Here is a 25,075-nt window from a genome sequence, read left to right as displayed (position 1 = left end):
GTTAAAGAGATTATGTGCAATGGTAGCATACGAGCGGCTGCAGTAACAGCCTGCAGCGTGCTGCGTCGAGAGACATGCGTGTCCTTTTGTTCCGGAGAAGAGAGACAGAGGGAGGAAGCGCGTGCGTGTCAAGGCAGTCGTGCATTCCTGCTGAGTTGCCTTGGCTCGCTGATTCCGACATGGCGACTGACTTTTTTCCAGCTACCGTGTCACTCACGGCCTCCTGCTCTGCTCTCCGCTTCCTTCACCTCACCTTGTCACCATCCACCTTCACCTCAGCAGGCTCCTGTAGAGAAGACGACGACGGCGACGGCGTCCCTACATCCACTGTCTCGTTCATCTCTTCTCGTCTTCGTCGTCCTTCTCTCCACCCTGACTCCGCACCGCATCCCGTTCGCATAACGTCTCCTACTCCAACAGCATCACGCGTCTCTTCAATCTGGATAGACGCACATCCCACTCAACGCAGCGCATCTCATCTCGTCTTATCCCGTGACGACCGACATCCCAACGGCCAAGCGCGACCGCTTCATAAACCCTCGATCATCGATCGCGCGAACGCTCCCACCGCCTTCACAAAGCAGCCACACCTCTGTGAGGTTCCGACTGCTCTTTTCTTTTGCTGGTCAAACACAGGCATCGATCGTCACGAGCCCACCTTCTCCTCTGCAGCTGCTGGCAGCTTCGACACGTTTCTCCCCTTTCCCCTCTACAGTTTTCCACCTTCCATGCCCAACTCCATCACCCGACGACGAAGCACACGCAACCCCAGCATCGACTTTGTCATCGCATCACCGTCTTCGTTGACCTTTCACTCGACAGCAATGACCGCAGACACACCTCGCGACCGCGGGGATCAGATCCTCTCTGCCAAGAAGAAGCTCAAGAGTTACCGCGCAAAGCAGGCTCTCATGGCTCAGAAGCGCTCCTCGGCTTCCCTTTCGCACTCGAGGTCAGCGTCTGGCGTCCGCATCAGCGACACGCCTCCGGCTACAGCCGTCGCAGAGGCACTCTCCAACGAGATTGTCTCTCAAGCTTCCACCTCGGCAGCTTCCATCGGCAACACGGTCTCACCACACACCCGCACACCGTCTCGATCCGGCCACGCGCGAGGACACTCGCGTGCTGGTTCCATCTCCATCACGCCCAACGCCCTCTTCTCGCAGGCTCAAGCGATCGCTTCCGTCCCTGCTCCTCTCACGGCATCGGCGCTGGGTCGACCTGCTTCCATCGTGGCCCCTAGCGCTGCTGCTCACACCCGCACTCATTCGCGTTCGCATTCCCGAAGCTATTCCCGCTCTCGCCCAGTCAGCATCTCGTTGCTCGGCGCAAAGAAGGAGGAGCCCGTTGTTGTAGCCATCGAGCATCCCGCCGAGTCAGAGACGCCCATCGACATGGATGGACAGCGTCGATCGCAACAGTTCCTCGACTCTTCGTCGCTATTTGGAGGGCCAGTCACGCCCGTGGGTCTGCGACCTAGCTCCACTGCATCTTCCAAGCGCTTGAGCAATGTCTCTCCTTCATCTGCGCTCTTCCCTCAAAGCAATACTTCCGCATTGTCGCCTTCGCCTTCAACTCCAGCTGCGCGTCATTCCAGGCGTCTCAGCCGTCACGCCCGCACGCCAAGTGTATCGACAAAGCGCGAGAGTATGGAGATCATGGGCGGTCTCGGCGCTGGTCTTGGTCTCGATATGACCAACACGGCCTCGGATCTGCACTCCGCCGGTGCGGCGAGGCGTCGCAGCTCGCGCATGTCAAACCTTCCATCGGCTAGTGTGCTTTTTGGATCGTCCGATCCTGCCTCGCTCACCACAAACAGAGGCAGCAGCAGCAGCAACATCAACAACAATCTGAACAGGAGCAGCAGCCGCATGAGCGGCCAGCAGTGGGACTGGAGGAAAGCCATCGCAGATGCTGCCGATCAAGCCGAGGAGAGCAGCCAAGATCGTCTCACTGCTCTCGAGAAGCTCGAGGGTCGTGCATCCGCCGCTCACATCGCTAAAGCAGATCGTCCATCTTCTGCCATTGTCGCCGCATCGCGCGCTTCCCGTCGTCTTTCTGGCCACACCAGGACCGAGAGCATTCAAATCCCCAACTTGGACGAGATCCACCAGAACGAGCTCAACGAGCGGAGAGCGAGCTGGACCCTGCAGGCATCCGACGGCAACACCAACACTCTTGCCTCTGCCTCCACTCCCATGTCCGCTCCCGCCACTTCGACTCGTCGCGAATCCTGGGGCCGTGGCCTCGTGGCACCCTCGCCGTCGTCGCTGCTCTCTGCCGGCTTCTCGTCCCCTGCACTGCCCAGCACGTACTTGTCCAGCCCGGGTCGACCAGAGTCCATGATTGTGTGTGCCGAGTCACCACATCCAGAAGGTCTTGGAACCCTCATGGAGGAGGAAGAGGAGGAGGATGTTACGTCACCCACACGCGAGCGCCCGAGCCTCGACATGGCGCCGCTGCTCGGGAATGCGAACGCCGACGACGAGCTTCGCAAACAGCGACGCGAAGCTCAGGACGAGACGGCAAAGCGCAATCGTCGCGCCAGTTTGGCACCCAAGCCTCTCAAGCTCAAATCCCGTCCGCCCAGTCTTTACCTGACGCCTTTGCAGAGAAATGGTCTCGTCAGCAGCCCGTCCATGCCCAACTTCCCGACCTCTCCCCAATTCGCTCCTTCCATTGCCGACGAGACGACGCCAAGAGCATCTGCTGCCGCGCTTCCGGAAGCCGCGGAGGATGACGAAAGCCAGATACTCGAGATGTCGAAGGACTCGGACGTCTCTACCACCCTTCCTAGTCGAAGCACCACCTGTCCCGACTTGTCTTCTCTTGCTATCGTTTCGGAAGACCAAGTCGCAGCGCCGGTGTCCGATGATTCGCCTGGGTCAACAGAACAGAGCCGAACCAGCAACGACGCAGATAGCCCGGTCGAGGCTGACCTTTCCGCCGAGCAGATGGCCACGCAGGAGCAGCGACAGCTCGAGGAGCTGCAACAGCAGATCCTACGTGCTCATCGCCACTCTATGATTGCTTCAGCTTCGGCCACTCCTTCGTCAAACGAGGCGACTTCCGCTTCCTCTGGAAGCACCGCATCGGCACGTCAAGGAATGCGAGCGCTGCGTCTCGGCAGCCAGGCAAACCTCTCTTCGATCATGGAAGCTTCGTCCGCAACCAGCCCCGCCTCTGCAGGTGTCGCGTCTGGAGCCGTCGCTGCCACCGCCACAACCGCAGCACAGCGTCGTCGTAGTCTCATCATGGGCCCCGCTTCTGCCGCGCCAGTTTCCAACTCGTCTTCCCGTGACAACGACTTTGTCCCTTCGTTTGGCAGCTCCGCCGCCTCCAGCCGCGCCGCAAGACGATCCTCGATCATCTACAAACCCTCGACCGCTTCCGTTCCTGAAGCGCAGTCGCCGCACTCGGCATCCGACTCGATCGTCGGCCTCGGTGGTGTGCCGCTTGCAGTTCACGACGAGCTCAAGGCCAAGGCGAACCGCGATGCCGCACTTCTGGAGTCTACCAAGAAACAGGTTGAGATGCTCGAGCGTGAGCTGGCCCACGAGACTGCGCGAAGCGCCAGAGAAAAGGCGGAGCTGGAACAGTGGAACATGGACAAGGAAGAGCACCTCTTTGACCGTGCACAACGCGCAGAGACAGCAGCACGTCAAGCCGAAGATGCCGTCGCTGCGATGCGCGTCGAGCTAGACCAGGCCAAGGAGCATTCGGAGGATCTGCAAGCCGAGCGCGAGGTACTCCAAGACGATATCGAGGGTTGGCGTTCGCGCTGCCAAGACCTCGAAAAGACGCTGCGCACCGAAAGGGCTAGGTCGGACGAGAACCGCAAGCTTCGCGCTGCTGCTCGACTGCGCATCAAGCAGCTCACCGATTTTATCGAGCAGAGCAGCGGCAGTGTGCCCACTGACGAGCTCGGCGTCCTCGCAGCCTTGGAGATGCCCCAGCTTGACCTCGCGGCTGCGCTCAAGAGCCCAGGTCTGGGAGCTCTGAGCCCGAATCCCAACGCTACGCCGAAGCTTTCGCCGACCATCGGAGGCGATGAAGTGCCGCCTCAGATCACCAAGCTACTTGGTGATATGCGCCAGCAGATCTTCAACCTGGCTGGCAGTCTCGAGCACGAGCGCAAGCAGCACTTGCACGCCAAGGAGGAGGTGGCGCGATTGCAGCGAGAGACCGAAGAGCAACAGCAGTCGGCTGTGCGAGACGAGCTCGAGGCAGAAGGCAACCAGGAGGAGGCATCGACTTCGGCTGAAGGCGCTGATGCTGCCGCCGCCGATCGCAGCTTCCCTTCTCCTGACGAGAGCCGCGACCTGTCGACTTCTGGATCATTCAGCTCCGTGCGACGATCGAGTGGCATGCTTGGCAAGAACAAGCGTCACGTATTCGCCTACGACTCGAGCATGGGTAGCTTCGGTCAGTCGCAGAGCAGCGCTTCGCTCTCCATGATGACGATGACGGACGACACGATTCATACGGACAATGAGTCGGACATGGGGGACTCTTTCTCCGCAAAGCTGCCTTCATCCGAGAGCGACCTGATCGGGCTCGGCATGGGCAGCCTGCAAACGTTGGACGAGATCGAGGAGGTGTCCGAGTTGTCGGAGAGCGTCGCCGACAGCAACGGCACGCTAAGTGCAGCTGTAGCGACCAGCCCGGCGTGGGTCGACATCGAGGCTGGCGCTGGCGAAGCCGAAGTTGATGCCGCACGACCGAGTCTCGATGTGAGCGAATCGAGCTTCGACGCACACTTCCAGGACGCCGAGAATGCCCCGCCCACGCCAGACCTCTACCGCTCGACCGAGCCCGCCTTCGTCCACGCCACCGAACGCTTTGTGAAGAGCAACGTGGCCGACTCGACGGAGCACAGCACCAACGCTTCTTCTTCTTCCAGTTCCGGAGAAAGTCACGCAGCACCTCCGACCCCACCACAGCATGCCGCTCGCCTCGGCGATGCTCCTGTCGAAGCCGACTTTGTGATGCGCACACCATCTCCTCGACCCGAGTTCCACCGCGAGTGGAGCTTCGAGTGGGGCAAGTCGCGCTCGCGCAAGGTTCCCAGCACCCAGCACACGGTCGAGGACTTTTTCGGCATTCTCTCCGAGGATCGCCTGCCCCCCTTGAGCACCTCGGAGGAGGCCATGGATCTTCCTCCTATCACGCTCTCTTCCAACGGCACACTGTTGCCCACGGCGCGTCTGAACAAGGACGGCAAGCCCGTCTTTGCCGGCGCAGCCACGTCGCGATCCGCGAGCATCTTTGGCGGCAAACGACCGCCCGTTGCTCGATCCGCCTACTTGCGCGAGAGCTTCGATTCCACTTCGAACGCCAACCTCGCCCATCACCAGCATGCCCAGTCTGGCGGCATAATTGCAGGCTACGGACATGAGTCGCAGTCCTCGTCCGCGTCGAGCCTGGTCGCCTCGATCGGCTCGCGCGCGCTGAGCAGGATGAGCCTGCAGCACCTTACCGGCGCATTCTCGGGTCTCAGCGGATACCTCACCAATCAGAGCGGTGCGGCTGTGACGGCTGCCAAGATGTGCAACGCCGCTGGGATGGAGGAGGGCAACAGTGGGCTGAACTGGGCCGCTGCACAGCGACGCACCCTTGACGAGGAAGACGAGGACGCGTTTGACGCCAAGAATCTTCGCTTCGACATTGAGTCGAGCGGTGGCGGAGCGGGCAGGATCGGAAAGTATGATAGGGGTTCGGCGGGTAAGCAGCAGCTGTCTTGGGTGTCGGAGTCGACCATGACGAAGCAGCAGCAGCAGCAACAAGCGTCGTCGTCGGCCAAGCGCTATGTCAGAAAGTCGGCCGTCGCCGTACCCAAAGCTACGCCGGTTTGGTTGTTGGATTTCTCGACGAGCACGGCTGTTGGTACCGGACCGGTCTTTTCTTTGTAGGACGAGCTGTTTCTAGCTTTTCACTTTCCACTTTATTCACGCTCTTGAAGAGCTTTGTGTTTTTTTTTCTTTGTCATGGTTCATTCATGGGTTTCGTTTTCAATTGCAACTTATTTCTTCGTCTGCAGCAGGTTGAGAAGGTGTGCTGGAGTTGAGGTGGAGCTCAGCGTGTCGCTATGTTTTCTCGACCACATGTCGGGCCACACCTGCAGAAAGATATCGAGGAATCCAGCATACTGAGCTGGGAGAGTTGTTAAGAACGGACGAGTATTCGTGATTTAGCTTTAGCGAACAAGGCAAGATTATGCACCTCTTTGGTGCCTCGCTCTGCATCTGGAGAATCTCTAGCAACTACGAACGCCTTGTGCGGAACACCTAGATGACGCAGGCTCAGTTTCTAGTCACAACTCGCATGATCGAGCATCTTTCGGACGACGGTTCGTGGCATAAAGCCCTGGTAGCGACACTGCGTTCTTGCTGTGCGCCTTGCCTTGTCCTCCAGAAGCTACGCTGCACCGCCATTGCGGACGCTGCACGAGGAAGCAAGTAAAGTGTCATTGCATGGAAGAGGTCAGTGCACCCACATGGCGCACGTCCGTGCCTTCATTTTGCCCACCCCGCAGATTGTTCGCCCTGCCAAACCACCATCTCTGTCCAAAATTCAATTCGCCATTTTCTCGACCATTTCCTGAACAATCTCGCTCCAGATTCGACCAGGATCATCTCCTGGGCTTTCCGAGTTCGTAGATGCCAAAAAAACGGCAAAAAATGCGGTTTTGAGGGTCACTGCGGGATTCGAACCCGCGACCACCTCTAGAATTCGAACCTAGAGCCTCGATCTGGTATGTAACATACCGGGTTATGTTTTGCCCGAAAGAGGTATCCTACCACTGGACGAAGCAACCTCTCTACTTGCCCGAAGGGATTACCTTTGCGTACATGTCCTGCTCAATATAGGAGGGTTTTTCGTGTGTGTTGGGTGATGGAGTCGTGGAGGCGAAGTGGAGGTTTTGGGTGCGGAAAACAGCGGGGTTGAAGCTGACATCCCATCTGAAAGCAAGACGGCGGATGAGCTATCCGTTCGGCCCATGGTCAACCAGCCACCATCACCAATCTTGGCCTCTCCGCAACGGCATCTTCCTCTTTATCCTTCTCTTCAGACCATTGTGTATCTCAAGATGAGCGCGTTCCCAATGATGCGTGTTGTACCACAGGCGTGTCGGGTAAGTAGTAGGACCACAGGCAACTTTGGCGTATCCAAATGTTCTAGGTTGGCTGACCAATATCTTGTTGTCTTGGCCTTTGACGATAGGCTGCTTCGATGGCCGAGTCTCGCGTTGGACTCAACATGCGACTTCCACAACAAGTGCGTAGCTACTACGGCAAGCGTATCGATCCACGCGCCCAGTTCCAGGCTGCCTCTCGCACCACGCGTCCGCGCATCTTCACCGCATCCGCTCCCGCCTCTTCCTCCACCGTTCGTATGGCACTTCTCCTCGGCTCTGGCGGTCTACTCTTCGCTACCGGCCTCAACTCGTTCACCTCTGCACCCCTCCACCTCGACTCGGCTCGACCCTACGCCTCCTCCCCTCCCATCACCTCTCCCACCCCTCCCACTAACACCACCACAGAAGAACCCGAAAGCATCGTCAACATCTACCAACTTTCCTTCGGAACCGTCTGCGGCATCTGCGCAGGCGTGTTCATCAAGAAGGGCCTCAAGTTCTTTGCCTTCCTCTTCGGAGGCTGCTACATCCTGTTGCAGTACATGAGCAGCCAGTCTCTGATCAAGGTCAACTGGTCCGCCATCAATTCCAAGTACGACAGACTCGTAGGCAGCGCTGCTGGTGGGAATGGAGCCCAACAGAGTGTCAAGGGTTACGGTGGAAGCACCGCTCAGAGGATTTGGAACAGGACGACCAACTTTCTGGTCGCCGACTTTCAGCCTAGAGCGACGTTCATGGCTGGCTTGTTGCTCGGGTTGCGTCTCGGATGATGCAGGAACTGTTCGAATAGGCGCAATAAGGAGAAGACATTATCACTGGAGCGCCATTAGGAATCCCATGACACAAACGTCGAGTTTGGCCAGGCCAAGTGGCTGAGAGGCTTGAAGATTGTGGTCTGTGAACGCGTCGCCGGCTGCAAGCGGTGATTTGAGCGGCTTCCTTGAATCAAGTCTGAAAGATCTCGGAAAGATAACTTTCAAACAAAATGCGGGTGGAAAAAAAGAAAAGTGGGCTCCGCATTATTTCTTCGTGAACCAACAGGCACGACATCCTTCCTGTTCTATTGACCCGATAGCTTCACGTCTGTCCACCATCCACCTACAACCGATCACAATCAACGAACGATCGACTAAAGATGTCAGCGCAGGAGATCACCGTTCCGGCACCCGCCGACTTCCACGTCCACCTGCGACAAGGCAAGATGTCGGAACTCGTCACCCCGCACGTCGCCGAGGGCGGTGTCTCGCTCGCATACGTGATGCCCAACCTCGTACCTCCCATCACTTCGACGCAGCAAGCCACCGAATACCTCGAGTCATTGCGAGCGCTTGCTCCTAAAACAAAATTCGTCGGCACCTTGTACCTTTCACCCGCTCTGACACCAGCCGAGATCGCCAAAGCAGCCAAGAACGGCGTCCGCGGCGTCAAGAGCTACCCCCGCGGTGTCACCACCAACTCGGACAGCGGTATCGAGGATTACGAGACCTACTACCCCATCTTTGAGGAGATGCAAAAGCAAGACATGATCCTCAATCTGCACGGAGAGGTTCCTTCCAACGCAGACGCGGGCATCTGTGTCTTGAATGCCGAGGAAAAGTTCTTGACGCACCTGTTCAAGATCCATCGTCAGTTCCCCAAGCTCAAGATCGTGTTGGAGCATGCTACTACCAGGAAAGCGGTAGAAGCTGTCAAGCAGTGTGGCGACACGGTCGGCTGCACCATCACACCGCACCACCTCGAGCTCATAGTCGACGATTGGGCAGGTAAGCCTCTCAACTTTTGCAAGCCGGTCGCAAAGTATCCCGACGATCGACAGGCGCTGCGCGACGTCGTCCGCGAAGGCCACCCACGTTTCTTCCTCGGCTCAGACTCTGCACCGCATCCTTTGGCCAACAAGTACCCTTCTGCAGTGACACACGGCGCTCCTGGAACCAAGGCTTCCGCTTCTGGCAGCGATGACCTCGAGCCCACCGGTGTCGTCTCGTGCGGATGTGCAGCGGGTGTGTACACATCATCGATTCTCGTTCCTCTCTGCGCCACTCTTCTCGAAGGCTTTGGTGCACTGGACAAGCTCTCCAACTATGTCAGTATCAACGGTCGAAAGTTTTACGGCTACGATGACGAAGAGGAAGTCTCGCAGGGCAGCATCAAGCTTCGCAGGGTGGACAATGGATCGTCGTCGTCTTCAACGTCTGCTGCAACCGTTCCTGCAGTGTACGTGCATCCGGAGTTCCGTGAGGTGCCTGATTCGGATGGGTCTAAGGTACAGGTGGTACCTTTCTGGGCTGGCAAGCGCCTGGGGTGGGAGATTGTTCGTTCCTAGGCCGAGTTCCGATCTGCTCGGTGTCAAGCGGCTCGTTTTCGGAACTTGATATCGCAGATCTTCCACTCCTTGTTCGAACCGTTGTGCCTGTATCCTTGGATGGACAAACAAAAGCGACTTCACTCATTTGATACATTTGATAGGCAATCGTGTCGCCGCGCGCAGTCATTGGAGATTTTGAGCATTGGTGGGGCGCTCGTGGGAATCCGCCTCAATTGATGTCAACCACGAAAATGAGTTTGATAGGATCCGTCAAGGTCGCCAGCGTCACTTTTCTCGCAATGACGGTTATCCACGTTTCCGATGTTCGGCGAGGCTGGAGCCGAAGCGCTCAGCGAGCGATTCGATGTGCATAACAAAGGCTAAGGACCCACTGTGGCGTCTTGAAAGTTACGTCTTCACTTCGGATCTTTCGCATCGGATGGGTGTGCTCCAAGCTCTCGAGGTTGCTCCCATCGTGCAGCACGGCGAGCTGCGGCCATTGTGGGGGATCTAAGACGGGAGGTGACAAACCGACAAGGATCAGCTTTGTCCCATCGACATGTTCAAGCTTCGAGGCTTGCGAACAAGTCCACGGCGACCGATTTGCTGACGAAGGCATGATGGTAGAGAAGCAAGATTTGCGGTCATTCAGAGTCTAACTGATCGATGCCACAGTGCCTTCGTAAGCTTCGCGCAAACAAAATGGGACGCCCGCTTGTGCAAAGTCTCTTGAGTCTGCCAGGACCGGAGGCTCCGACTATCCTGGCTCGGTGAAAGTCACACCCTCGAATTAGGCGCACAGACGCAGGCTAGAGCCAGAGATATCTCGGCGCAGCCTTAGATGAGATCTAAATGCATATTTGCGGAGCTGCGAGGTTAGTTGTGATTGTGATATGTCCAAGGCACATCACAAAGTGGCGATCCGTCCTACGATGGCGGTCGACATTACCACCACTGTCTCGTTCCGACGGAAGCACTTTCATTGCTGTCTGCACAGAACATTAACATCCGCATTCGCGTTTCTCGCAGCAGTGATGGCGTGAGATTCATTTGCTTCACGGCAACATGTTGCGGCTCGGCTCCAAACTGTCAGTCATAGTAAAGCCCAAGCCACAGTTGACCGATGAAGTTGTGGGTATAGACAGGAATTGGCCGGCATGAAAGTGGGGTCGATCGAAATCGCTCTATTGATTGCCTCGCAGAACCTTCGTCATGTCGCTGGTAGAGAATGTAGACGACGTCTTTGTTCTTGATTCACAAACAGGCGTCTCAATCGGGATTAGGAGCTCTGACCGAGAGCGCTCTTCATCCCAGTGACACATCATTAGGTGATAGCACCCTGGTCATCCGACTCGGGTTCCAACAATAAGCTTGGACATAACTGTGAGCTTGATTGTTTGCGGGACAAAAGCAAATCCAATGAGGGATCGCTTCAACTTAGACGCCATGCAGCGGGCGAGCTTACGCCTTACGCCCAATTGTGCTTCGAGGACGGATGTACTGGGCGCTTAGCACAACAAGCGTGCCAACAGCGCCTTACAGCAGTTCTGAGCGAGTTGCAATTGAGAATATCCGCGTCCGCGAATTCGCCAAGGGTTCTGGTCAGAGCGACCAAGCGTAGCATCGAGATGAGCGGGGCCGAAGACTCCCCAATGAGCTCAGTTAACCGCGGCTCAAATCCAAGGTAGACGCCACCAATAACACTGCCGTTGCACCTGTCCATGTCGCCGGTCGAACAGACCGGAGAGGTGCTAAATCCGCGACACGTTGAGTTTAGACGGACCGACTATGCGCGGCCTCATTGCGACCCACATCGAGCAGCACTTTTGAGCGTGAGAATACTCACTCGAGTACTCAAGACCGTGGTCGATGATCCGTGATTTGCGGCGTGGTCCTTGAGGTGACAGCGAGAATCCGATAGCCTGAAACGACAGCTTGCTTCCTCGTGTGCACCGGCTGTCAGGCACAGTCTAATTGTCGTGCATCACGGTAGCGGCGTCCGTTTGGCGTTGCTTCGATGCAGGTCGTCACACGCAGAGCATGCACACATTGCCAAGCAGTGGGATGTACAAAGCCTCATACGTAACGACCTTCTCGTCCACCTGTCTCTGTCATGTAAGCCGCCAGAACTCGGCGGATCACATAGAAACTCGAGTCTGTAATGGCCCTTCCTTCTCCGCTCTTTGGTGCCGCCGTCGTCATTGCAAAGCTTGTGTAGCAACATGAAATTCGAGATCGATTGTCTTGCGGCCTATTTTGCGTTTCTGAAGAAAAATCAAGATTTGCGCTGCGTACTTCCGTTTATGAAAGGAACGAAGTAACGCCATGTTGAACGGCATAGCCAGTCCAGGCCGCCAAGCTGTCCCCTGGTGTCTTGCGGATGTAGGCAGCGGTCGCTGCGCAGTTGCAGCAAATCGGTGCACTGCGCCGACCGAGCGAGACAAAGCGAACAGAATCGGCGCAGTCACCCAACGATTCCGCCGGGTGGCGGTTGGGCGTCAAGCACAGCAGACCCTTGACAGTCCCGTGCTTGCTTTGCTTATAAGCAAGCAATGTTGCAAAATGTCCCCATGCCTTGACATCGCAAACGCTTTCTATGGTATCTTGATCTCCATCTGGCCGGCTCAGCTGGTCAATCTCTTCCATAGAGTGAGCGTGTCCTCAAGAATCGCCATTGTCGCTGGTCTCCGACATTGGCACAGCAGCGAATCGAAGGTCGACAATCTGCTCACCAATACTCTCTCCTCGTCGCACCATGTACATGTCTCAGCCGCGCGATCTGAACTTTCCAATGTCAGCAGGTTGCTCGCGCGCGACAGTACACTTGCCACTAAAGGCTGACAAGCTCGCATCACAACAGATCAGCAGACCTGACGATTCGTCAAAAGGTCTTGCGGCGGACAGCCCGATGAGATTCCCACCGCTGTCTTCGGAGCACGAGATGTCACGCCCACGAGAGCTTTTTTGGAACATCAAGCAGCAGTCATCGGAACGTCCTGAGAGTAGGCCGATGACCTTTCTACACGTCGGCAATGATCCGTTGACAAGGGTTTTGTCTGGCTCTGACAGCAGGTCCATGTCCCGATTGTTCCGATCGCAACACTTCCAAGCCGTATGGGAGCGACTCGACTCGGGCAGCTCCGAAACACGCCCACCTCATCCGTATACGGAACTCATCAAGCTCTGCATCCTCAAACGTCGCGAGGGGAAACTCACACTCAATCAGCTTTATCGGGACCTCGAGGAAAAGTTTCCATTTTTCGCCACGTCGCAAAATGGCAAAGGCTGGAGAGTAAGTGAAAAGCTTTCTCCTGTGTGGCGTCGCATGTAGACATCACCGTGGCTGACAGTCTTACATGGCGAACATGCATGTTTGATAAGAACACACTCCGCCACAACCTGTCAACACAGCCGTACTTTATCAAACTCGATCGCGAACGCGGACAGCTCGGAAAAGGGCACTACTGGGCCTATTGTCCGGATCTTGAAAAGCCGACTTCACTGGCACAAAGCTCAGTCGTGCAGCTTTCTGCTCTGTGGCCCCCTTCGATCAGCGCATCATCCGTCGTTCCTCGATTCGAATGGGCTCACGAGCTGTGCAGTGCTACGGGATCCTCAAACGCTCCCGATATCGCAGCTTCGGTCGCCGCTCTGCCACGCTTCGAGGACCTTGCCGTTCGGAGGAATGTGGACGAGCTTCTCCGAAGCCGTTACGCATCCTCCCCAAGATCGACTCGAACCGACAAACCAGCGTTTGTGCCTCCCGTGTCAATGCGCCGACTCTCTAGTCCGGCCGGATCTTTTCACCATACTGAGGAGCCTGTCGCGTCATCGAGGGCGCGATCAGCGACGATTTCGACCTTCCCGCTACCCGCTCCGGGGTCGTCTACTAACTTTCCATCTCTCGATGCGGACGGAACGGGCTCTGTGCGCATGTATCCAGTCAGAGAACTCGCCTCATTCACCTCAGCAATGTCGTCCGTGTCCGACGCAGCTCGTGACATCGGCAGCTCTGGCAGCAACACAAGCTCCAACAGCGAAGAGCTCGTGTCGCGCCTTCCTCCTTTGTCCGATCTACCTACTATGAGCGCGCCAGCACGAAAGAGTCTGGGCGACTACTACCTTTCAAATCCAATCTCAAGGCGTTGACCAAACGTGCTCATCAGCTCTACCGATACTTGCAAAATCCGCAGCTCGTAAACCACCTCATCAAACTCCGAAGCACAATCAAAGAGTAAAGCCTATCCGTGCCCCTTTCAACTAGCAGAATCCAAAAGCTGCTCCTCAAAGCCTCTTGCCCTCTTTGTACCTCGCCGGACACTATCTCTGCTTTTGGTCATCCTGTAAGTCGTGCCGAACTATACCTTTGCATCACCATTGTCTCGTGAGCCCTCATTCTGTGCATTGTACCCACATTCTCAGTGACGCATATCATCGAATCAAGAGACAAATGAATCAAGGGCGGCGAATGCGGTGAAGAGAGCGATCTCAGACAACAACAGACGCGATTTGCTTCACAATCACAGTCAGGAGCATGAGTACAGTCGACATATACATTTCAGCCTAAACGAACTACGACGATAGTCTGAGCGCTTTGATCAAGGGAGATGACCGGTGCGGATAGGAGCACGAGCATAATGGTTGGGCAGACGAATGGTGGTGTTGAAGCTAGGGGCGACTTTTTCGAAAGCTGGATCGATGCGGACATGGTTGGGTGGGATACCGGTGGCGTTGAAGATATCGATGCCTGTCGAACCGGGTCGATGAATCGAGCAGATTTTGAGCTCGTGAGACTCAACGTGCGCCTCTTTCCATTCGGCTTTCGAGGGGATGTCGATGTCGAAGATGACTTTGCCCGGGGCTTTCTTGGACTTCTTCGAGCTCTTCTCGTCATCGACCTCGCTCGCGTCCTTCTCGTGAGGAGGATGAGGTGGTCGAGGTGGATGAGGAGGACCGTGAGGAGGTGGGGAGGGGGGACCAACTTTGCCGTCCCAGACGAAAGTGACGCTCGACCCAGCGAGGGAAGGTGCGACTTCGACTCCCTGTCCGAACCACTCGAGTGGGGTTTCGAAAGTCAAAGTCTCGCCAGGAACTAGATCAAAACATTCTCGCACCTTCGGCGGGACTTTGTGAGGTGGCGGCGGAGGTGGGTGGGGTTGACCCGGAGGACCCGGGGGAGGAGGAGGGGGGCCAGGAGGTCCAGGTCGGTCCCCACCAGGCCCATGACCAGGCTTGTGAGGAGGAGGAGGTGGCGGGTGGGGATGATCGTGACCAGGAGGGCCATGAGGAGGACCAGGGCGATCTCCGCCTGGACCATGGCCAGGCTGATGAGGCGGAGGAGAGGGTGGGTGGGGATGGTCGTGGCCCGGAGGACCGTGAGGGGGCGGACGAGGAGGGTGTTCCGGACCGTGATGATGGTGGTGATGGTGATGACGATGGCCATGTCCGTGCTTACCATGGTCATCCTTGCTGCTCAAAGCAAACAGCCCATGATGGTCGAACAGATCAGGACGGAAGAGCGCCCAGAAGCCGTTCGTTGCCAAGAAAGCCACGAGGAGTATGGCGATGCTCTTGAAAGCACGCGAGAGGATACGGACACCTCTAGCGCTGCTTCGCGATGCATGGTCTTGACCAACTCGGAGCTCAAGGTGGTCCTCGTTCAAGACGCTTTGAGGGGCTTTTTCCATGGCGCTTTTCTCTTCGTCAGAGAACGGAGCAAGCGGCTCTTTCTCCAAATCGAGCGTGGTAGGAAGATGATGCTGAGACGTTTCTGGCGACATTCTGGCGGGTTGAAGTTGATAGAAGAGCCTTCGATCACTCTGGCAGCGAGGGAACCATGTTATATATACTTCTTGACGGCCGCCACGGTGACGGCGACTAAAAGAAAGAGGTCTGAGCTATGCTGCTACCAATGAATAGATGCGGACGCTCGAATTGGACTACAGTAGTAGGTGCAAATGACTCTGCTTCGCGTGGTCTCCACAAGGTATGTCGCTGACGCCATGCCGAACAAGAGCATTGACCGGCGGTGGATTCATCTCGGCTGAGCCGTTTTCGAGACGCTTGCAGCACTGCCACCTCCCACGCGATCTTTTTTGCCTGGACGCATGCACGCCGTTCGAGCTCAGTAGGACACTGACCTGGTCCCTTGAGCATAGACGACCTCGTGGGAAATGGCATGCGGTCCCGCAAATTGGTCTCAGTGGGAAAACGCGTGGTCGAGGTGTCTGAGTGCGAACCTGCCAAGCTAATTACCGCGTGGTCCTCACAAAGTTGATTTGGGCTCTTCGGCCTGTCTCATCCTCGACTTCAATTTCATGGTGAACGTATACCACGACGATCATGCTGATGCCGTGGCAACGACCGGATCGTTCCTTATCGTCTGCTCGGAAGAGGACATCGGATCACTGATTGACCGACGAACCGATGTAAGCGAATCGACAAGCGAGGGCGTCAACGGCAGACCGCCGGCACCTTTGCGCGTCATCGAATTCTTGAGAGTGTCACAATCAATTTTATAATAATCATTGTTAGCAAAATTGCTCGCACATTGTCAAGACGATAGATCAATCGGGACCGAGATCTACGCGACTTCGGGATGCGGATTGAATCCTTCTTCCTCGGACACTGACTTCTCTTCTTCCTCTCCGCCATCCAGGATCCTCACTCACCATCCGTGCAGCTCAGTGCATCTCGCAAGATGGCGAAAGTGTCTCAGCCAGAGCTGAAGCGCTTCCTCGACAAGCGCATCGCCGTCAACATCCAAGGTGGTCGCAAGATCCAGGGCACGCTTCGTGGGTTCGACATGTTCCTCAACCTCGTCGTCGACGACGCTATCGAACAGGTGCATCCCGACGCAAGCAACCCCAATGTATGGCAAGATGGAGATCGATGCGGAACCGTAGTAGTTCGAGGCAACAGTGTCACTTCACTCGAAGCTTTAGAGAATGTCAAGACAAGGTAGTGTCGTCGACAGTTCACATCTCCAATCAACTTAAAAAGAGCTCCACCTCTGTACAACAATCTCCGCTCGAAGAAGGAGCCGACAACCATACTGCCGCGTCTGCACGATGCCTCGATCGCTGAGAGAATACCGGGATACTCGGGCTTCGCCAGCGTGTCGTCTGGCGCGAACCTCTACGTGATCAGACTATTCCTCTTCACATCACTCTTATCTCAGCGATTCAAGAGCACAGCGTCATTCAGGGCGTCTTCAAGTCTTCAAGCAGACAGCAAAGTTCATCGCTTGCTCGGTTCATAACTGCCGTGGTTCAGCATCACAAACGGAAGCCTTCCACGGCTCAGCAGCCAAAGTTCACGCTTCGCCTCATACACTCCCCCCTCGCTTCCTCGTTCCCTCTATCTTCAGAATTGATCTCTCATCACATGTACACTAATTGCAATCCAGACTCCTTTGTCCTCCATGGCGAGTGTAACGAAGCCTGTGACCCTGTGATCATCACAGAAGGGCTTGATCGCAAGTTTGAGGTCCTAGGCCGGCACTTCGGAATTTTCCGAGCGTCCGCTCCACAAACCGATGCAAGCAAATTCGCTGTGTCACTTTTTTGGTATTTTCTCAAAACTCAGCCTCCCTCTCGCACATGGTCCTCTACTTTGCTTTGATCAACGTCACACCGTCATCATTACCCTCCAGCCACCAGAGCCAGGCCGTCAATCTAGCCGCGGCGCTGTCAATTCGAGTCCAAAGCAGACCATTCGCGCACGCAGGCGTCGGAAGCAGAACACGACAGCTCGAGTAGGAGTCACCGCTTGCCTTTCTAACCATCGAAGTTCGTCATGGTCAAAGACTTCGTGCACCAGTCTAGCTACGACTATTCGTGGTCTTCCTGCGTAAGGGCGTACTTCCTTCGATATCCGAATCCGAATGCATCCCACGTCCTATCGGTAGATGTCATCGACCGCAGAATCGAATATCGCCCGGTCCGAAGCGGTCCTTCTTCGTCGGCTACCACGTCATCCGTCACACTCGACGACCTCGACAGGCAAGCAGCACAAAGCGACGTTATCCCTGTGCTGTGTACCACACGCCTGATCCTCAAGCGCGGAAACTTGCCAAAATGGGCACCGTCAGGGCTGATGAAGAACGCAGAGAGCTACGTCATGGAAGAGAGCGAAGTGGAGCTGGATTTGCTTCCTCCTAGGAGCAAGACCACCCCCACACAGGGCGGAAGCAGCGCATCGACACCGGCAGGGCAAGTCTCATCGCCTCACTTCGAGACAGCAGGCCTCAAAGGGCGAACAATGAATGGAAGAGCGATGCGTAGTTGGACACGCAACCTCGACCACACCACCGTGCTCGCCGTCACCGAAGGTCTCGTCTTCAAAGAGCGATTCGGCTTCATGCTACCGAATCAGACTGACAATGCCAAAAGTGGAGCCTCGGCAACTCAGCAATCGCTGTGGCGCTCGTACTGTAAGACGCTGACGACAGCGCAGATCGAATCGCAAGTAAGCTTCGGAATGCTTCGAAGGCGCATCGAAAAGTTCGGTTTAGCTCGTTTCGTCGCACATAAGGATACATCTCAGCAGGGCATCATGTGGACGCGATCGCAACTGGGACAAGAAAGCATCGCAGCGTCGGGTCCAAACACCGGCGAACAAGGTGTCCTCCAAAGATCCTCGATACCTCAGAAGAGATTCAAGCTGCTCGAGTCACTTCGACCTCCATTCTTGGACGGCTATCCGCTGGGACCGTGGCAGAAGATCAAGATGTGGTGGTACTCGGGTCACTACTCTCAAGTCAAAGAGCTGCGCGATGGCTACCTCATTGAGAGAGACGAGGACGAGGACGAGGACGAGGCGGGTGGGACCAGACGCTCTGCTCAGCCACGGTCATCAACGCTTGTGTCGGATCATGCTCAAGACACTCCGATACGGTTCCGTGGCGCTGAACAAGAAGGTCCATGGGCAGAGCTCAGCGGTCGAAAGGGCAAAGGTGCCGTCTACAGTGAATCGGATAGGAACGTCGAGGAAGGCGTTCTGAACAGAGTTCGCGCCCGGTTCGGCCTGCCGCTGTTACAGCCTCCCGTACCTGATATGGCGAAGCAGGGCGTGTTTGCAAAGGCATTTGACAGGGCGAGCGTCAAGGTCAAGTCACTTCTTGGCTTTGACGATGACGAGATGCATGCCAAGCAGCAGACGCAGGGAAGACTAGAGCGTATTGACCGAGATAGGACTGTCTAGATCCGGGTCCGACAGCATGCAATAAGCAGACCCTTGTCGCCGCTCCGCACCGATGCCGTTTGAGATGTATTGCAAAGACAGCGTCTGACTTCAAGGACCAACTGAATGACCCTTGTCGAGAGGTTTTCGGTAAATGTTAAATTAGAGGGGCCATGCACGGTGCAGCAGCAGCCTGGAAGAAAGGAACGCGTCTCACGCGTATAGAGCGCGGCAAAGTGAACGTGTTGCTGCTGGAAACTGAAAAAAGTCACGAACCGCTCGCTGCAATTTACGCGAATCCTCGCTGCAGAAGCAACTCGCCTCTGCAAAGGCACTCACTGCTTGTCGACGAGCTGAGCAAGTACAGGGGTCCGTGACCTTCTCTCTCCCTCATATCAACCACCTTCATCCACCCAGCATCGTCTCTTTCCTGTTCTGCTTCTGTGTTCCCATTCATATCACATTCATACCCGCATTCAATCCAGCATCACATCATCTCATCAAGGCACCATTGCCACAGGCAGAAAGCCTTCGACCCACCTCGACTGTCCTGGCTCAAGTCCTTGCTCGACGCAATCGTCATTGGTATCCGCATCCTTTTGCTCATATTCGAACTACCCAGACAGCATCTTGCTCCTCGATCATGTCGTCAGAAGCAATGCAGTACAGCGTCTCCGCTCCTGCGGCAGCCGTCGCCTCGTCATCAACGTCCCAGCCACTACCTCGCAAAGCTGTGATGCTCAAGGGCCCTTCTCTCACATCCAAGACCTTCTTCATCCCGTTGCCAAGCACTCTTGATCAACTCGTCTCCAAAGCCGTCCAGCTCTTTCCCGTCCCTCCAGGTAAGGTACCTCACATCACGCTCGGAGCGGATGAGCGAGCCATCGTCCTGGAAGAGTCGTACGATTTCATCCGCGATCGCGAGCTGTTGCACTTCCGTTGGTCTGCCGAAACGCCTCGTCGCAACCTTGCCAACCGCGTTCGCTGGGACCAGCCTTCCACACCCTCGAATCCCGCCAATCTTTTCCCCACCACAGCATCACCGCAGAGTTCAACCCCAAGCTCTGACTCACTTCCGACTCCAGCTTCGGTCGTGATCTCCCCAGAGGCTCTCAAAGCGCAAGTACAGGACTCGTCAGCATCAAAGCGCGATCTCGCTTCGGCAACTCGTGCCAACACCATTGCGAACCGCGATCCCAACACACAGCTCGGCGAAGGCGTCGCTGCACGCAAGGCGCATGCACAGCGAGTCTTGGCGGAGCAGCAACGCAAGCGCGAGGAGCAGCATTCAGCAGACACGCTTGGTGCCGCACCCATCATTGCAGACTCTGACCAGGATGTTGCCGTCGATGCTGATCCCGAGGCCACGGCAAAGGCAGCAATCCAGCTTGCTGTCACTTCTACCGGTCTTGTCTCCGCGCTGGACTCTGCTCCTGAGGTGGCAACGGAAGAGGTCTCATCCGCTCAGACTCAAGAAGCAGATGCGACGATCACCGAGGCCGATCCTGAAGCGACCACAGTCTACACAACAAACGACACGTCGGATGCGGTTTCTCCAGCAGTGGAAGTGACAGCTGCTGAGGCCCTGCTAGCTCCAGCTTCAGTGGAAATGACGATCAATTCGCCCCCTCGCAAGAAGCATGTCGACAATGGCGGACTCGACACGCCACCCTCTAGCGGAAGCCGCTCGAGCTCACCTTACCACAGCTCCGACCGTGCTCATGGCGGAAACCGTTCTCTCGACCATCGCATGCATGTCGAGGCCGACGATGAGCCGTCGAGCTCTCCTATCTCTTCGCCTACGCGCGATGTTTCTTCGCGCCACAGGAACGCCTTGCCAGCCATGACAATGTCTGAGCTCGGCAGGCTCGCGGCGGAAGAGGAGCAAGATCCAGAAGAGCCGCAATCCACGAGCGATAGCGCCGCCTCTGCGCTTGCAGCTACCGTCATCGGTTCGGCTGACGATGAAGCAAACATCCCAATGCCAGCGGAGCAAGAGATCGTAGCTCCTCCCGAGGAGTCAGCTGCCACCACCGCCAACACTGAGACCGCTACTGTCGCTGCTGTACCAAAGCCAACTCTCGATTCTGCCAGCGACCGCGAGCTGAAGCGCATCTACGCCTTCCTCTCCAATCTCGTGTCGCAGCTGCTCTCGCACAAGGCAAACCTGGCCTTTCAGCGCCCCATGGGAATCGAATTCGAGCAGTTCTCAGCTCGCAGCTCGAGGCCCGTCGATCTCTTCACCATCCGCGACAATCTCGCTGCTCGCACGTATGGCAGTCAGCATCTCGAGGGTCGTATGGCCGCCAACGCGGTCGTGACCGACTTTGAGGATGATCTCACCCTTCTCTACACCAACGCGAGGCGGTTCTTCGGCGTTCGTTCAACTCAGGCAGAGTGTGTCGAGCATCTGGAGAAGTTCAGTCGGTCTTTCCTCAACGAGTGGAAACGTACGCAAGGTAGTGCTGCGCAGTCCAAGCCAGCTGCTTCGCAGAATTCGATGTACATTTATCGCAGCCCTGGTTCGAGGTCGGAGAAGCACACTGCATCACCATTCCCCATGCTGCTAACTCCAGGCTCGATGGTTGCTCACAACAGCTCTGCCAGCTCTTCAGGCAAGAAGACGGTCGGGGTCAACGGACAGCCGCTCACCAACACAATCGGCTTGATGCGACGACCCGATTTCGGCTTCAAGCGCAACCCTTCTTATGAAGCATCCTCCACCGCTGCCAAACGACCGGCGCAACCCACTAGGACGACGAGCGAGGCTTTCGAACGTGCCATCCGCGCAGCCACTTCGACGCCACAATCAGAACGCGTCAAAGCCAGGCAGGAAGTGCCGGCACCTTTCGCAACACGTTCGGTCATTGAGACGGATTTTATGGCGCGTCCTCCTCCCTCGCAGCAGCAGCAGCAGCAAGCCGAGGTATCGCCGACAACGGCCACTCGTACCCCTACCACTGGTAGCAAGAGGAAGTTGAGCGAAGCCACCCTCGATGAGAGGGAAGTGGGTGCTACTCGTTCGCCATCTGTCTCACCACCACCGTCGCCATCGCCCACCAAGCGCAACAGGCAACCAGTGATGACCCTCAAATCATCCAAATCGGCCAACCGTAGGAACAACAAGAAGAAGGCACGGCAAGCAGCAGCTGCCGCCGCTGCAGCGGCCGCTGCTGTTGAGCTGGCTGAGCAGAAGCGTGGCAAAAAGGCATCGGCGCGGGAAAGAGAGGAAGAGCAGCTTGTGGTGGAGTTGATCAACCCAGTGCAAAGACCTGCCAAGCGTACACGTGCTAGCCGAGGTGCAAGTGCCAGTGTCGAGAGTCAACAAGCAACGCCTCAAGCGAAGGGTAAGGGGAAAGGCAAATCTTCGAAGTCGATCGCAGGTGACGCGGATATGGGGCTCGAACTTGAAATTCCTGTCACTCCTCAGACGCCGAGCGGTCGGACGTTGCGTTCGCGACGAACGAGCACGAGCAACGGTGGCGAGGGCGGTGTACCTGGACCCGTCACTCCGCCTAGATCTGCGAGGAAGGGGAAGGGCGTATTGGACACAGCGGAAGATATCAGTGCTGCGGTGATGGAGTCGATGGACGTGGACGGGTTTGAGGTCACGGGTTCGCGAAGAAGGTCTTCGAGGCAGAGGAAGCCTGTCAATCTCGACTGAGATGATGATGCGAGGCAGCATGGTTTCGGTTCATTCATACTTGGTGACCAATACATATCCTAACACGAAATTCAGACACAGAGTTAGCTCGCCTGCTCGGTTACCAGCTTGTTGTGTGACACACGTTTTGAAGAAGAGGTAAGACACAAAGAGAGTCGTTTTGATTGCGGCGAAAGACTGTTGTCCTTCGACGAGAAAGGCGACCTAGTGTACGAACAGAACATCCAAACGCTTCGCCCCCTTATCCGTGGTCGTGAGCTTATACTGCAATCGTTCCTCCTCGCTGAGATTATCCCACACCCTCAGCTTTTGCTTATTGCGCTGGATGTAGTACAGCTTGACCAACCAGCAGAGTAGGATCGACACCACCGCAAGGATTATAAGAGACAGATTGCCTTTGCGATAGTACGGCTTGTCGCCGTTGGTGTAGATGCGCGTCGCCAAAATCGAACCCACCTGAACCGACATGTTGTAAAGGCACAACGAGACGGCACGGTTTCGCACCGACTGCGAGTTCTGCGAGACCCAACCGATCAAGAAAGGGTGGCAGTAAGGAACTGAGGTGAGAACGGTGATGAGTGCGTATCGAATCCAGTTGTAGTGGTTCGTCGAGCTCTCTTTGAGCAGATAGAGCGGAATGAGGAATGCAAGGTTCCACACGTTGGAAAGCGAAGCAAGAATACTTCTCTCGTTGAGCCTTGCGGAGAGCCAAGAGTAAGGGATGGTGTTGAGGGCAAAGAAGAACTGAGATGGAATGGCGAGGAGGTTGGATTTGAGGGTGGTGTAGCCGAGTTGCTTGAGGATGAGCGAGAGATAGGTCTGAGGTGGCGAGTAAGGGATGAAGACGATAAGACCAAGCAGGTAGACCGGCCACAGATCCTTCTCGCCCAGGGCATGAAGCACAGCTCGGGGAGTCAACCCTTCTCGGTTGTTCATGTCGCCCTTTGTGGGGTCGTCACGCAGAACGCGGTTAACCAAGATCTTCTCCTCGCGCTCGTTGAACCACCCGTTCTTGCCTCGAAGAATTCCCTTGGTGCTTGTAGGACTCGGAGCGAGCATGAAGAAGGAAATGATACCCACCACACCAGTGATGAGTCCCTCAAAGCCGAACAAGTATCGCCATCCAGCCAACTCGTTCAGTCCTCTAAGCTCCAAGAAACCAGCGGCAAGAAGCGATCCAATGATCTGGCTGAGTCCTAAAACAGTGTAGAACCAACTCAGCCTTGTGTTCAACTCCTTACCAGTGTACCAATACGAGAGGTAGAGGATCTGGTCTGGCAAGAATCCACCCTGGCAAAGACCCTGCAGAGCCCTCGTAATGAAGAACCCAGCCTTGTTGGTCAAAGCAGCTTGACTCGCCGAGACGACACTCCAAGAAACAATCTGAATGGGCACCCAAACATCCGCACCGAGCTTCTTGGAGATCAAGCCCGACGGCAACTCTGCGCTGAGGAAAGCCAAGAGGAAGACGACCTGACCGTTGTTAAAGTCGTTCTGATTCATACCCAAGTCGGACAAAAAGTTGTCTGCGATGGCACGGTTGATGTTCTTTCGAATGAGATCGAGCGACATGAACATGACCCAACTCCAGGCGAGAATGCGGAAATCCACCTTGCGGACCACCTTCTTCTCCTCTTCCGCAGTCCATTCGAACGAAGGATCGAACCGATGTCTGTTCTCGTACTTGGTAGAGTCGTAGAGTTGACGCCAGTGCTCGGCTACTTTTTCATCTTGAAAGACGTGGTTGCGACTGAGAGGGGAGATCGAGGAGTCGACTAGTGACTCGGTTCTGCTTTGGCTCTCCCGGGGAATGGAGCTCTTGTCCTCGTCAGTGAAGCTCGACGTGCCTGAAGGGGTGTGTGCGGTGGGTTCGACGATATCGATGGCCGCAGTGGGAGCGCTGACGGTGACGGGTGGTGCGTCCTTGGACAGGCGTGGGAGTGCGCTCATTGCTGTGTGAGGCCTCGAGCAGGGCTAGAGTGAGGAGAAGGAACAGATGAGAGAGACTTCGAGGAGCAGAAACAGCTCACCCGATCCGCTTAGGGGTTATATAAGATTTGGCAGAGAAGTCGCCATGAGCAAAGCAGCCACAGCTAGAAGAACCGAGCTGCTCGATTATCCTCGCGCTTCTGCACCGGTTCCTGAACCATATCTTCACCTAGCGCTAAGAAGCGATGAAGGAAGCGAGACTCCAATAGTGCCGCCCTGATTCATGGAATCAGACCATGCGCCACCTATTGGACTAGCGTTATTGAGGGCAGCCTCGTTAGACCTGCCCGTCCGGGCAATTTCGAACGGACGTTGATTTGTGACGCTCGTTTCGCCATTCATAGGCTCAGGCACGTTTACAGAGGCGAAGGCATGACTGTGCTCCGAGACCGAAGTCGGAAGCCAGATGATGGACTTGACCGGCCATGTTGCGTGATACGATTTATAAAGTCGAGAGCCGAAGAGGAGCTGTTTCGGTAGAAGGCGACGGCGGCATGACAGCTCGATCGCGTAGAACAGACTGTCGCGGAACAGTCCCAAGATACGGGATTCGCGGCGCAGAAGTCAAGACATCTCGTACGTTGATGGGCCAAAAGGTGTCATCACGGAACCCCGTCTTGGCAGCGGAGAAGCAAAGGGCGCAACAGGACGTATCAGCGCCCGTAGAAATTGCAGCCGAACAGGGAGCACAAGCTTCGATCAATACAGAGCGCAATGGTGCGGAGAAGCATGCCCAGCGATTGCGTTTTGCGTGTGTGGATGCCGAGGCGGCACGCGAAACCTTCTTGACGAGGAG

General features: G+C 56.1%; 8 protein-coding genes and 1 non-coding gene across 9 annotated transcripts; 6 read left to right on the top strand and 3 right to left on the bottom strand.

Moving 5' to 3' along the window:
- Window positions 1-74: 74 nt before the first annotated feature.
- On the top strand, window positions 75-7,908 carry PHSY_004036 (hypothetical protein; the record flags this gene model as incomplete). The annotated part of the gene is made up of 3 exons (XM_012334653.1): window positions 75-5,897; window positions 7,073-7,135; window positions 7,225-7,908. The coding sequence occupies 3 exons, from the start codon at window positions 75-77 to the stop codon at window positions 7,906-7,908; spliced, it is 6,570 nt and encodes a 2,189-aa protein (XP_012190043.1).
- Window positions 6,693-6,817, bottom strand: PHSY_007621. Its single transcript has one exon. It is a non-coding gene; the product is annotated as a tRNA-Pro (tRNA).
- A 365-nt stretch (window positions 7,909-8,273) lies between the features above and the next one.
- On the top strand, window positions 8,274-9,461 carry PHSY_004035 (dihydroorotase; the record flags this gene model as incomplete). Its single annotated transcript, XM_012334652.1, has 1 exon — window positions 8,274-9,461. One exon carries the CDS (start codon window positions 8,274-8,276, stop codon window positions 9,459-9,461), a length of 1,188 nt encoding a protein of 395 aa, XP_012190042.1.
- A 2,890-nt stretch (window positions 9,462-12,351) lies between these two features.
- On the top strand, window positions 12,352-13,231 carry PHSY_004034 (potential forkhead-like transcriptional regulator; the record flags this gene model as incomplete). The annotated part of the gene is made up of 2 exons (XM_012334651.1): window positions 12,352-12,735; window positions 12,998-13,231. The coding sequence occupies 2 exons, from the start codon at window positions 12,352-12,354 to the stop codon at window positions 13,229-13,231; spliced, it is 618 nt and encodes a 205-aa protein (XP_012190041.1).
- An 810-nt stretch (window positions 13,232-14,041) lies between these two features.
- On the bottom strand, window positions 14,042-15,223 carry PHSY_004033 (hypothetical protein; the record flags this gene model as incomplete). Its single annotated transcript, XM_012334650.1, has 1 exon — window positions 14,042-15,223. One exon carries the CDS (start codon window positions 15,221-15,223, stop codon window positions 14,042-14,044), a length of 1,182 nt encoding a protein of 393 aa, XP_012190040.1.
- Window positions 15,224-15,760: 537 nt separating this feature from the next.
- PHSY_004032 (hypothetical protein) lies at window positions 15,761-16,407 on the top strand (the record flags this gene model as incomplete). The annotated part of the gene is made up of 2 exons (XM_012334649.1): window positions 15,761-15,871; window positions 16,102-16,407. The coding sequence occupies 2 exons, from the start codon at window positions 15,761-15,763 to the stop codon at window positions 16,405-16,407; spliced, it is 417 nt and encodes a 138-aa protein (XP_012190039.1).
- Window positions 16,408-17,240: 833 nt separating this feature from the next.
- Window positions 17,241-18,647, top strand: PHSY_004031 (mitochondrial intermembrane space protein sorting protein; the record flags this gene model as incomplete). Its single annotated transcript, XM_012334648.1, has 1 exon — window positions 17,241-18,647. The coding sequence occupies one exon, from the start codon at window positions 17,241-17,243 to the stop codon at window positions 18,645-18,647; it is 1,407 nt and encodes a 468-aa protein (XP_012190038.1).
- Window positions 18,648-19,284: 637 nt separating this feature from the next.
- PHSY_004030 (hypothetical protein) lies at window positions 19,285-22,290 on the top strand (the record flags this gene model as incomplete). The annotated part of the gene is made up of 1 exon (XM_012334647.1): window positions 19,285-22,290. The coding sequence occupies one exon, from the start codon at window positions 19,285-19,287 to the stop codon at window positions 22,288-22,290; it is 3,006 nt and encodes a 1,001-aa protein (XP_012190037.1).
- A 204-nt stretch (window positions 22,291-22,494) lies between these two features.
- PHSY_004029 (hypothetical protein) lies at window positions 22,495-24,240 on the bottom strand (the record flags this gene model as incomplete). The annotated part of the gene is made up of 1 exon (XM_012334646.1): window positions 22,495-24,240. The coding sequence occupies one exon, from the start codon at window positions 24,238-24,240 to the stop codon at window positions 22,495-22,497; it is 1,746 nt and encodes a 581-aa protein (XP_012190036.1).
- Window positions 24,241-25,075: the final 835 nt, after the last annotated feature.

This window comes from Pseudozyma hubeiensis (assembly GCF_000403515.1).
Source record: "Pseudozyma hubeiensis SY62 DNA, scaffold: PHS38, whole genome shotgun sequence".
Classification (NCBI taxonomy): domain Eukaryota; kingdom Fungi; phylum Basidiomycota; class Ustilaginomycetes; order Ustilaginales; family Ustilaginaceae; genus Pseudozyma; species Pseudozyma hubeiensis.
Note: the sequence above shows the minus strand (reverse complement) of the source record. Positions and strands in the feature narration are given on the sequence as shown.